The sequence below is a fragment of the Aptenodytes forsteri genome, unplaced genomic scaffold (genome assembly GCF_000699145.1).
Source record: "Aptenodytes forsteri isolate BGI_AS27 unplaced genomic scaffold, ASM69914v1 Scaffold287, whole genome shotgun sequence".
NCBI classification, from domain to species: Eukaryota; Metazoa; Chordata; class Aves; order Sphenisciformes; family Spheniscidae; genus Aptenodytes; species Aptenodytes forsteri.
The window spans coordinates 292613-304550 of record NW_008794854.1 but is presented as its reverse complement, the minus strand read 5'-3'; the positions used below and the strand labels follow the sequence as shown (position 1 = coordinate 304550).

Here is an 11938-nt window from a genome sequence, read left to right as displayed (position 1 = left end):
ACGAGAGCTCGCTGCACGTGATGCTGCCAAACAAGTGACAACAAAGTAAAGCGGCAGCCAAAACAACTGTTTCTGCTGCAGAGCCCAAGAGTTTCAAAGGAAGAGGGAGGGGAAACCTTCTGCATCAGCGTGTAGGGCTTGCCTGCAGGTGACAGCTGTAGGGATTGAGCAGAGAAGAGCTAAGTTTTATCAATTATTAAAATTAAATTAATTTTCTGTTAAGGCAACTTGTTCTCTGGAGCCTTATGGGTGGAGGCAAGATGGGCTGTAACGGGTACGGCACAGCCACAGAGCTGTAGCTGTGCCTTAGAGCTAAGGCACAGGCACACAGGAGGTGGTGGGTAGGGGATGCTGGTACTGTAACACGTGGGCAACTTTCTTCTTTTGTTTTACAGCAGAGAAGAAAGAACCCTCAGGACACCGTCTACACTGTGAGTAGAGAGAGCTGGAAGGAAAGGAGAGGGAGGGATGGCTGGAAATAGGAGTTTCTATTTCACAGGAGACTTTTTCCCCCTACCCAATTTCAGCTTTGGTTCAAACTTAACAGCTGCTTTCAAAGACTTCTCTTCCCTTCTACCCCTCCTTTTTTCATAGAAAATTTCTGCTCCCTTCTCCGTGATAGGAGAAAAACATTGACAGGTGGGGAAAAGAATTTGGCTCAAGATACCTGCTGATCCCTTTATGTTAGCCATTAGTGACTAACCAACCTTCGTCCCCTGTGACTGATGCTGCAGTATTTTATGTGCTTGTTCTCCGGCCTCTCCGACTGCTCCCTGACAAAGGCCAAATGCCAGTGCATCTAAGAGTGGCTGCTTAGGAGCCTCTTGATTTAATTGATTTAACTCTGGCTAAATGTGGCGGTCTGTGCTCCAAAGGATAAATACATGAATGCTAAAGCTCATGTCTTAATTCCGGTCTTTCTGGGTGTTCAGTGCTTGCTGAGAAATGAGCTTGTTTCCAAGACTGGCCGCCTTCATTACTGAATCAGACGCCCTGACCACAGCTGGTTGTAAGCATTTGGGAACTGCTTCCCCGGATGGAGGAAAAAAGAGCTCCTCTTTCTTAACCTTCACCCTGCAGTGTTAGACTTCCCTTTTGTCTGGGCCTGAGCTGCACAGTCGGGTTTGTTTCCTGAACAAATGCTGCTTAAAGCTTTTCTTTGGAGAGCTTGGAGTCTCCGGTGCCAGTTTAGATAAATGACTTGGTTGACGGTAGAGTTCTATTCAGTTAAATGTTTGGAGATGAGGTGGTATTGGTGTGCTAAGCAGATTTGATCACGTATAGCATCAACTTAAATGCACATTGGTCAAGTCTCACCACTGTCCCTTCTCCTCTGGAATATACTGAAGCTTTGAAGGCAAGGCAGCCCCAGAAGCACAGGCTTGGAGTGCAGTCACCCAGGGGCTGGCTTGGCGTTTCTAGTAACAGGCTGACTCTTTCCCTCTCTGCTTGCAGTCACTGCAGAAGGAGAAGATGGGCGAGGCATACAGTGAAATCGGAATGAAGGGAGAGGTGAGTCCTACTTTCCTTCCTGGTGAAAGCCTGGGATGGAAAATTCTTCCTTGCCGCTCCCTTACAGAGCAGTAGCCCCGGCTGCACATAGCTGCCTTGCACAAGAAGTCCCCGTGTTCCACAGCACCTACAGGCACAGCTGAGAGCAGTTACCTATTATTTCCTGTAGTAACTGGTGTGTTTGGTGCAGCAGTAAGACAGACGTGTAGCTATAGTGTTACAGTAGCCATAAAACAAGGTGGAGATCAGACAGTAAGCTTTGTCCCATCAGTACTGGAAACACAGCCCGTACACCAGCAGTGTCCCTGGGCAGACTGAATAACGTTAAGGGGAAATATTTCAACTTTTGGACAGAAAAATTCTGACGGCTGCCCCAGCTGAGGAGGCAGAGGGTATGAGATGGGCGAGGAATAGTTGAAGGAAATGTCTCATTTCAAGCACTGCAATGTCTGCGGCCCAGCAACTCGCATTAGTTGAGCGTGTTCCTCCAGAGCAATTCAGAGCTGGAGGTTCATGGTTTCCCCTCTATGGGTGTCGAGGCTGGTCTGCCTTATAGGCACAAGTAAGCATTTGCAAGCTCCTCCTTGTGCCTGTCTTCAGACAAGTAATGAGGGAAACATTCTCCTTCCCCCACCTCCACTCTCAACTTTTTAAGAAGGAACAGATCAGTTATGTCTAAAGCTAGCAGCAAACTGCTGGGGGAGGGAAGCTTGTGTTGGAAAAAAAAAAAAAAAATCTGGGGATGCTGTTTATGGCAAAACGAAAAATTGCTGTGACCGCAGGTTCTATTTTATGGCAAAGTGTCTTAAATAGAATCTTTCATTTCCCTCTGAAAAGTGAAAAAAAAGGGCATTTCAAAACAAAATTTAGTGCTGAGAAATGCCGAAGCAACACCGACGTTTAATCCCCTCCCCTTTTTTATTATTCTAGTGCCCATCTGCCACATTCAAGCTCAGTTTACAAGCTATGAGTATATGAAGTCTCGCCATGTTTTTATGACTGTTTCTATTACCGGGGACACACGCACGCACAACAGAAAGCTTGCCTCATTCTAGATATATGATCATTTAACAGGCTGCTGCAATTTTAATTGTGGCAGGCGCTACTCTTTGCCACATGTTCGTGAAATGTTTGTGATACAGTCAGCGCTCTGCTGCCGCGGAGCAGTTATGACCAGCCGTGGGCTTGACGTGCCTGTCCAGGGGGCTGTAAGCTCTGCTGTCCCTGGTTCTCACCTGGAAATCACTCTCTCGTGCACAACTTGGCTGCTTTGTCTGGCAGCTCCCCGTACCCCTGGGAATGCAGCAGCAAGCGGGTTCAAGCAGAGGGTTTTCCTTTGTACCTGGCTGGTCTGAGTGACCTTGTTTGTATGCTCTACTTGTACCACGACAGTCCCGGTACCTCTTCTACTGAATCCTGGGGACTTTTTGTCCTCAGACAGCCTTATCTGCGGTTCCTTTGAACAGCTAGACAACTCCAGCTAACCAAACGTGTGCTGGAGAATTTACTTACTTGCCCGTGTCTGTCCAATAGAGGGCAGAGTCCCTCCGACACCAGTTGACACGCAGCAACTTAAGAAATACAGCCCCATTTCTTCCAGGTGTGCCTTCAGCGCATAAAACAGTCGGTGTCTATAGGAACGTTGCCAAATCTCTATAGGTACAGTAAATCAAAGAAATAGCAGCATTATAACAGTATGACAGGAAAATATGTCAGCAAACCAAAATAATTTCCTTTTTATTTCCAATCCTCACTATTTTCTCCTTCTACAGCCCTTGCAGCGTGCCTGGGCTGGTCCAGACTTAGCAGGCGCTCTCCCTCCTGCGCAGAGGGTGTCCAGGCCAAGCGCAGCTGCTGACCCTCAGTACGGGATGGGGGGAAGTCAGGGGTTTCTTTCCTTTTGCATAATGGGAAAAGCACCCATTAAGCTATGCTTCTTTTTCTTTCTCAAAGCAGCAGAGGCGGCGAGGCAAAGGGAACGAAGGTGTCTACCAGGTAGGCAACACATCCAGCACCTGCTCCCCTCGTCTATCTTCATGGCTTAATTGTAGCCTCTAGTCATGCATCTCGCCACACTGCTAGCGATGCGTGATGAAGCAGAGCTTTCAAAGCACCTTTCTGAGGATAGTTACTCAGATTCAGGGCGAAGACCACACTGCTGGTACTTTGAGAAAGCGGCTGTGTGTTCCAAATACAACTGACAGGAACACTTGTTTAGCTGCTCTGGTAGGAACCATTTCCACAGTCCTACATCTTGGAGGACCACCTTTTGACGGCGGCAGATGACGCATACGGTTCTGTCTCTGAATTGTTCATTGCTTAAATGGAAACCTTCAGGTTGCCAAACAGCTGTTGTAACTCAAAGCGTCAGTGGTTCAGCCCATCTCACTATAGCGTACAGAGCCCAAACTGGTCAGCACCTCCAGTCCCTTGCTGCACAGGGGGGTTTCAGCGTTGCAAGGAGTCCATCAATAAGGCCTTATTTGGGCCGCCATGCATAACTGTTCCAAAATGCATTTTACTTTCAGTAGAAGCCTGTACATTGTCACCAACATCTCAAAATGACAAAAATAAAATACATATTAAAAAGTTCTTCTGATGCAGCACATGCCAGGGGGTTTTCCTGTAAGGTGGCTTATTTGTAGCTAATGGTACCTTTCTTCAAAACCTGCTCTACTGATAGTCACAGGTAGCTGATAAGAAGCACTATCATCTTATCAGTGTACTCAGTGTGCCACTAAATATTCATAGCAGAGTGAAGGGTAGCTAGAAGTTTTACAAGCAGGCACCATGTGTCTTACTAAGGCCTCGCTCTTGGAAGCCCCAGTTACCTCTGCTCTGGCAGCCTCCTGGGCTGACCAGAGACTCCGCCACATTTTCTACTCCCTGCTCTTGGAGTAGTCTGTTCCACGGCTGCAGCGGGGATCTGTAACTCGCGTGTTACAGCTGACTTACTTATCCCCACCAGAGCAGGCCGGCAGGAGAAGGACTGCTGCATCGCAGGAAGGGGTGTGAGGGGACGCTTCCTGGGGTTCGCAGCCACCTGAAGCCCTGCTGCCAACTCACCTGGCATTGCATCTGACTTCCCTTCCAAATTACAGAGGAGAAGTCCAGAGAACAAAGTTCAAGATTTGCTGTCTGTTCATTTGGTTAGCAGACAAAAGTTCACTCTAGCATCAGTTAGCTCTTACTAGTCAATGGTATGCAAACAAAATGTACTGTAAAGATCTGCATAACCAGTTGGGATGAGTTGCTGTAGTCATACGTTCCTAACGGTGATTCAGGATGCATCTTGCCTTCAGGTACGTGACAGCTATTGACACCGTACAAAGACTAAGGAAACACTCCTGAGTAAAAACCTCTGTAGGGGAAAAAAAAAAAAATTAGAATTATGCTACTGAGCCCCTGCCGGTAGGGAGCCCCTCTCCAGCTCGGGAGAGCCGAGCACTCGCACCGGTACCTCACCTGTTTTTCTCTTTTTCAGGGACTCAGTGCAGCGACCAAGGACACTTACGATGCTCTCCAAATGCAGCCTTTGCCCCCCCGCTAAGTGGGAGTCATGGAGGGGATGGGCAAGGGTGAGAGATGCCCACCTGCTTTGGGGAGGAGAGGAGGGAGAGCCTTTTTCATCCAGAACAAGCACTGTGTATTTTCTCAGTGCAACAACCTACTTCGGTTGGTGCACAGAGGGAATATGCCTGGACTTGGTCAGTCCCTTCTCCCTTTCCTCTTGAATCATGTAACTGCAAGCTTTAGCTATTAAAATGTACATATCTGTAAAGTTGTTTCCAGTAATAGTGGTTATCAATCAGGCCGATTTTTGTAAGATTGGTGTTGTGGGACCAGACCACACCTACTAACAAACACAGCTGTTTCAGTAGCTCTTACTTGCCTTCCAGGGGTATCGAGACATGTAATTATGGTTTCATTACATTTAAAGAACTTGTAAAGATAGGGCTGTAGTTATCTCCTGTAGTATTTATCTTTAGACTATTTGACACAGGCCAGCTAAACTTTTTGCTTTAAATTTACCTCTTAAGAACTGCTTCAGTGGGGGACGACTTTTTTTAATTGTAAAAAGCGATGTGATAGTACAGTAGTGAAGGACAGAGGCTAAATGCCAGCTTTTCAGTACAAAGAAAACGAGCACTAAGCGCCAACAAAAGACCAAGCAATGGCATCGCCGCTCATCCAGCACCTGGAGCTAAACAAGAGCCAGGGAGCCTGCCTAAAGAGACTTCTCAGAAGGCAGAAGATACCCCTGTTACAGCGGAAACAAGGAGACTGGACTCTGATAAAGGGAGTAATACTGGAAAAGCCAGGAAAACTCACCCTGGAGAATCCCGTTTGGCTGAAACTTCTGCCCCCTGACATTAGCAACGTCTACAACTATCACTGCAGAACAGGCTCCCCTTGTAAGAGTTGGTATGGTAATTCTAATGTCAGAAACAGACCAAAACTATCACTTCTGGGCAACAGAAACTGTACAAAAAGCCAATGTAAATGCGGTTTCCAAACCAGTCTATCATCAGGTTACCTTTAAAAGATGATGCCGGTATCATTCCAGAGAGATACTAATTCAGTAATGTAATGATGTAATGCGTTTTTGATGAATTAATAAAGTCAGCGTCAAAGACCTGTGTGTGTGTGTGCGCGCGGTGAGCAGCTGCAGGAATGGTACAAGCTCATTAGCCGATGCAGTCAGGCTGGCTGGACCAATTTACACCCAGCAGCGCAATCTCCTAGGCAAGCTGAGGAGGATGGTATTCCGACAGGAGCTTCCTAACACATCCTGGGAGGTGGGATGGGATGTTGGAAAAATGCTGTAAGCCCAAGTATAAACAGGACACTCGCCTCCTGCTGCATCCTCAGTTTTGCCAGTGACTTACAAGGCTGTGCAACGAAGCCTGTAAGCAACTCGGCAAGGACAAAAGCAGCCCAGCAAAATGAAGGGTATTTTAACCTGGGTCAGGAGCTGACCAGTTCATTCCACCAGTCCCAACAAAGGGAGCAGAGCTAAAGCAAGACTGTGGGAACAAGAGCTGCCTCTGGGGGCACTGCCCAGGTGAGGCTACATGTCCCTTTCTTAAGGGACCGGGTCAGCGGCAGAAAAACTTGCTGAAGCTGCTGCTAGGTAAATTGCAAGGCTGTGCCTAGCTTCTTAAGCAGTAGGACTGTATCTGCAGTAGGTGCTTGTAGCTTTTGAAGAATATTTCAAAGACACTAAATTAGTGCAAAAAAAAAGTAAACTGAGACATCCCATGCACGGCAATGAATGTTTCTTGCAAAGAATTTTCTAGATCCCTTACTGTTCTTCTGCAATGACAAGAAAAAGCCGAGAGAATTGAGTGGCGCCTCAAAACAGCTGAGCTGAAAACTACAGTAAAGTTGCTACCGCAAAGCACTCTTGCTCTTGATGCAAGAACAAAGAGTACTGAAAATATCTTTTTTTTTTTTAAATCACGATAACCATATTTGCAAGATGCAGAAGTCAAAAGTTTCGGCAGTCATAAAATACCAACCGCTAAACAATGGGGAGGAAATTCTTCGGGAAAAATACCACCTTTATGCTCCTTCTACATAAATGGATCTTGATTCCAAAAAGCATCCAACGCTGGTTTCGAGGACACTCACGGCAGGTGTGAGCTGAGTCTTCTCTTTGCCTTCAGGAAGCAACTGCAGCTGTTTTTTCTTTTAGGAGAGGAGTTGATAACGCACAAGCAGAACCAAAGCTTCAAGGGGAGTGCCAAAAAGCCCTGGGCTCTCCTCCATTTTGACAAGACGAAGAGCGTGAAAGAACAATCTCCTGGCCCAGTCTGATGCACCAGGGGGAAGGGGAATTAGCCTTCCCCTGACACATTTAAAAAACTACGAACAAGTGCATACATGTTAAAACACTTGGAAAATGGTTTAATGATGTTTACAACAGAAATGAACTGTACAATTACAGTAAGTTTAATATATATAAAAAATTACAGCAGACAAATGCATCTACACAAAATCTACCTTTTCATTCTGATTTACTGTAATCTACACAATCTCTCAATGCCTACAGCTATCTGTAGGCAACCACTGGGAAAATAATAATAATAATAATAATTATAATAATAATAATAATAATAATAAAGGACATCTTTAAAGAGACAGCATTTCGCCTTCCTCCTCACCCCTAGTGTGATCAGCAAGGTTTTGAAATGTGTGGGACTCTCACATTTCAGTCTCAAGAAAAGCTTGGGTTGCATTTGGGTACGGGTACTCCCATACGGCCCTCGATTTCAAGTGTTCTGCTGACCTGAAGCGTGTAAATGCAGTATATGAGGAAGGGCAAGAGGAAAAAACCTCCCAGCCAGTGTAAGCAGGCAGTTGCACGGAGCAGTGAAACCATTAAGAGCGGAAATTTCTCTTATTTAGAAACGAAGCGAAAAGGGACTGCCCAGGCGCTACAGCCATTCACAAATCATCACCTCTTTGAAAACTATTGCCGCATTTAGAAGAAAGGGCTTGCTTTTCAACTCCCGATTCTTCGTACCAAGGGTTAGCTTTCAAACTAACGTGTTAAATATTTTTTTAAAACAAAATTTAAGCTACTTCCTCTTTGGCCCATCCCTTAAAACCAATGAAAACCCCTTTATGCTGAGAAAGAACCTCAGGTCAACGGGGAAAAAAAAAGAACATGCTGTCTCTTTAAAAAGAAAGAAAGAATCCCAGTTGGGAGCGGCCGTCAGTGAAAATGCGATCCAAATTGGCGGTCTGGTGGAAATTCCTCATGGAATATTATGTACAGTTTAAAAACCCTTAGTTGCTTTTTTTTTTATTTATGAACACCTAGGCAGTGAAAACTGTTATGTTAATACATACATAGACACACCCAAAACATACAAAAATACTATTATTTCAAACTACTAAGAATAGGACAAGTTCAGTTATCTCCATGCTATGACTTTAAGAGCATTACACTGAAACAAACAAGAATTTAAACGACAATTTTTTAATATCCCAGAAATATACCAAAATATACATCTAAGCTTTGGAATTACTGAGGTTAGACTAATGCAAGTGCTGGGTAATCGTACTTAATACACAAGTCTAAGGTTCTGCAGGAAAGAAATTATCTTTGGTATCTGCATCAGGCTAATAATATTAACATTTGGATTTTGCTTTGGGATAGAGCTTGTATGACCCTAGAACCAAACACCCCCCAATCAACTGAGATTAAAAAGATCCATGTAAAAAGTTCCTCCATTTGCAATCCCCCCCCCCAAAGTTAAAAAGTCACAGGCATCTACCTAGCATAAAAGGTTGAGAAATACAATGCATAGTTGCACAGTGGTGCTGCGAAAATAAAAAGAAATCTAGAAAAAAGGAACTAGAGGAGAAATGAAAAGCTGCTTCTTCTTCTTCTTCCAGGGATTTCTCCCAACAGGACAGCCTCTTCCAAGCAGTGACGGGGGAGGGGGGAAGCTCAGAAGTGCACCTCAGCGTGTATTAATCAACATCACCCAGCCCCCAGAGGGTTAAAGCACCCAGCAGAGCAGCCAATCCTGCACCCAAGTCTTCAGCTCCTCAACCCACCTGCGAAGCCCCTGGCTGCCCCCGCCCCGGGTTTCGCCCCGGGGCAGTGAGTTTCTTCCCGGGGCAGCGCCCCCTCACCTGGGGCAGCCCTGGGGGCCGGGGCCCGGGCTGGCCCCCCCAGGCTGGCAGCTGGCAGAGACCCTCGCCCCGGCTAGGCCGGCCTCACAGATGGGCTTGGTGCTGAAGACGCCCTTGTCTTTGGTTTGTTTGTTTGTTTTGAGTTTATACAATCATTAGGAAATCTTTGGTTTTGGCTGGAAATTTTAAAAGAACAAAACAAAACAAAACAAAGAAACCGCCCCCTCCCGACGTATAGCAGCCACCGTGACCTGACAAAGCTTCTCTTTCCCATGGGGGTAGGGGAACTACATTCAAATAAAGATGGACTGGGTTAAGGATGCAGCTTCTGGCCAGGCTGGGGAGCAGGGAAGGGATACAGGATTGTCAAATAATAAAGAAGAAAATTAAATATTTGGAGATTTCTTTTTTTTTTTTTTTTTTTTTTTTTTGTTGTCATGTTAAAAAGTGAGTAGCATGTACGCAGCACTGGGCTGAGAGCGCCTCCGGGCCCTGGCGTTCAGCGCAGCCCCGGGGCAGCTGCCCTGGGGCGGGGAGAGGCAGCGCGGGAGGCCCTTTTCCGCGGAGAGTGGAGGGGAGGGGGTGGATATTCACAGACTAATCAAGAGGACCCCTTGTAACCAAAGGAAATAAGATAAGATTGCAATTTGCCCTCACTTTGCAGTAGCTTTTAAGCAGCGACATTCAGAGGCGTTAGGGGGTCACTCCCCAGGTTGCAGGTCACGGGGTGCTATAGGCCAGAGTTCAGTGTTAATCAAAGGAGGGAGGGCAGACTTGGCAACTCTGTAGGGTTTGGAGAAAGTTAAAGCAAGTTACTCAGTTACGAGTTAGAAATGAGGTATACGACAGCTCCTGTACCTGTGGCGGATAAACACCCCACACCTACTCACACCTACCCTTAGATACTACCACAGAGGAAGGAAATGGAACAACGGCACTGGCTGGGACGAAGAAGCTACTGCCCGGGTCCTTCCCACAGACCGCTGGCACGCGAGGTGCCCCACGGGGACCAGCGCTGCTCCAGACCTCTTCAAACCACCCACGGGCGGCTCTGCAGCGATCCCTTCCTTTCTTCCCTGTCTCGCAGGGAGGCCCAGTCCAGCTCCCCGGGCACTCGCGGGGAGCGGCGCTGATCTCCAAGTCTTTTCGCATTGCGTTTTCCCCTTGGACTCGCTCGGGTGCGGGGAGCACCAGGGTCACAGAGGCCAACACACGGAGAGTGAACGGGGGAAGAACTACAGGTTTTGTCTCAACTGCCTTGTTCTCAGGACACTGTCGCGGGTGCGCTCGTTCCTAAATTGTTCCTCAAGGGGGTTGTGTGATCTCCACGATTTGCCCCTTGGCATGCCATTTCCAATGTCTTAGGATTCCTTCTGTTTAATAATTTCAGATTTCTATAGCACCGCAACATGCCAGCTTCGTCCGCACGCAATGTTATCACATTCAGGGAATAGGGCTTAAGTAGCTGCTGCTACAAAATTCAGCAAAGGCAGTATGAATCCTGAAGTGGGGCCTACAAGAGATAAGAGAATTTTGGGAGGAAAGGGGAAGCTAACTTGATAAATTAAGTATCTTACGGTTTTATGTAAAGCTCTGCCGGAGAATATTCACCAGCAGACCGACACAGTTTTAAGACAGATCAGCGTTTTGGTCTGAGCTACTCGACAATGTCCTGTTTGGTAGAGAGATGAAGTAAGGCAGAGGGGGTATGTTCCAGTTCTGGGGCTGAGCCTCAGCAGCACTAAGGAACGCCAAAGGGTATCATCCTCCCTCGCCTCCCACAAGCTGTTTCATTTCCTTCCTCAGATTTGTTTTCCTTAAAGCACACCTTGTTTTCCACTTCTTTTGTTCCAAGTGCTCTTTTCTTTGAGAAGTCATTTCTTCAATATCCCTATTACCTATCTATAAATCTAACTAGCTCTTTGAAAAGTCACACAATATTAATACCACTTTTACATAATGTCAGAACAACAATTCTATTAGTAAAGCTTTCAGTGAAGTTCTGCAACCCGATTGGTGTCTGGAGGAAGAGTAGCTGGACAACCCACCTCTCCCCCTTCCTCCCTCCCTTTCTTCACAAGAGCTCACCAAGTTCACTGATAAAACAACTCAGCCCAATAGCATGATACATGAACATGTACAAGGCTACTTTGGGGAGCAAAGAAAGGAGTCTTCAAGGTCCCTCCCTTAAGAGAAAGACAATACGCAAAAGCTGTTGAACAGACTCTGACCTTGGACTACACTGCTTCCACATTCGAAGGAAAGAAACAGTTTTCCCTGACTGTATCCCAACATCAGCCTAAGACCTGCAGCACTGGGCAAGCCCCACACACCGTTTGTCTTCACAGAGCCAAAGCGACTCTGTGCAGAAAAGGTGGGAGTACCCACAAGAGATGAGGTCCTTACAGAAAGGGACACTGACCCAAAGCTCAAAAAAACCCCACCCAGCTCTTCCTCTTACCCGCTCTGAGAACAGCAGAGCTGACAACTTATCAGTGCCTTTGGTTCCCTACGAGGCCACTGGGAATTCTCCCACCCCAGTGGAGTCGAGCTCCTTTAGAAACCCACCTCTCTCGATCACCACACACAGCCAGGCGCACACGCTTGCGCACACACGCACTTGCACACACACCCACGCGCACCCCTCCCCTCTTCCCCCACTCCATCGGCCTTGAAGGGAAATGAGAAGGGAGCCCTGGGGTCCAGACGGAGGGGGCTGCAACACCCTCCCAAGGCAATAACCACTCGCTCTTCTGCTACTCCCACCGCAACACCA

At 46.9% G+C, this 11938-nt stretch overlaps 1 protein-coding gene across 4 annotated transcripts in view; it reads left to right on the top strand.

Annotated features, from left to right (window-relative positions):
• CD247 (CD247 molecule) overlaps positions 1 to 6139 on the top strand; it is a 58495-nt gene extending 52356 nt beyond the window's left edge. For 3 of the 4 annotated variants that reach the window (XM_009274560.2, XM_019470835.1, XM_009274562.2), the window contains 4 exons: positions 396 to 431; positions 1456 to 1512; positions 3466 to 3507; positions 4997 to 6139. In XM_009274560.2, the coding sequence (XP_009272835.1) occupies positions 396 to 431; positions 1456 to 1512; positions 3466 to 3507; positions 4997 to 5062 (201 nt within the window). In that variant the 3' untranslated portion in view covers positions 5063 to 6139. The remainder of the gene's footprint in view (positions 1 to 395; positions 432 to 1455; positions 1513 to 3465; positions 3508 to 4996) is intronic. The other variant, XM_019470836.1, reaches the window with a different exon arrangement.
• Positions 6140 to 11938: the final 5799 nt, after the last annotated feature.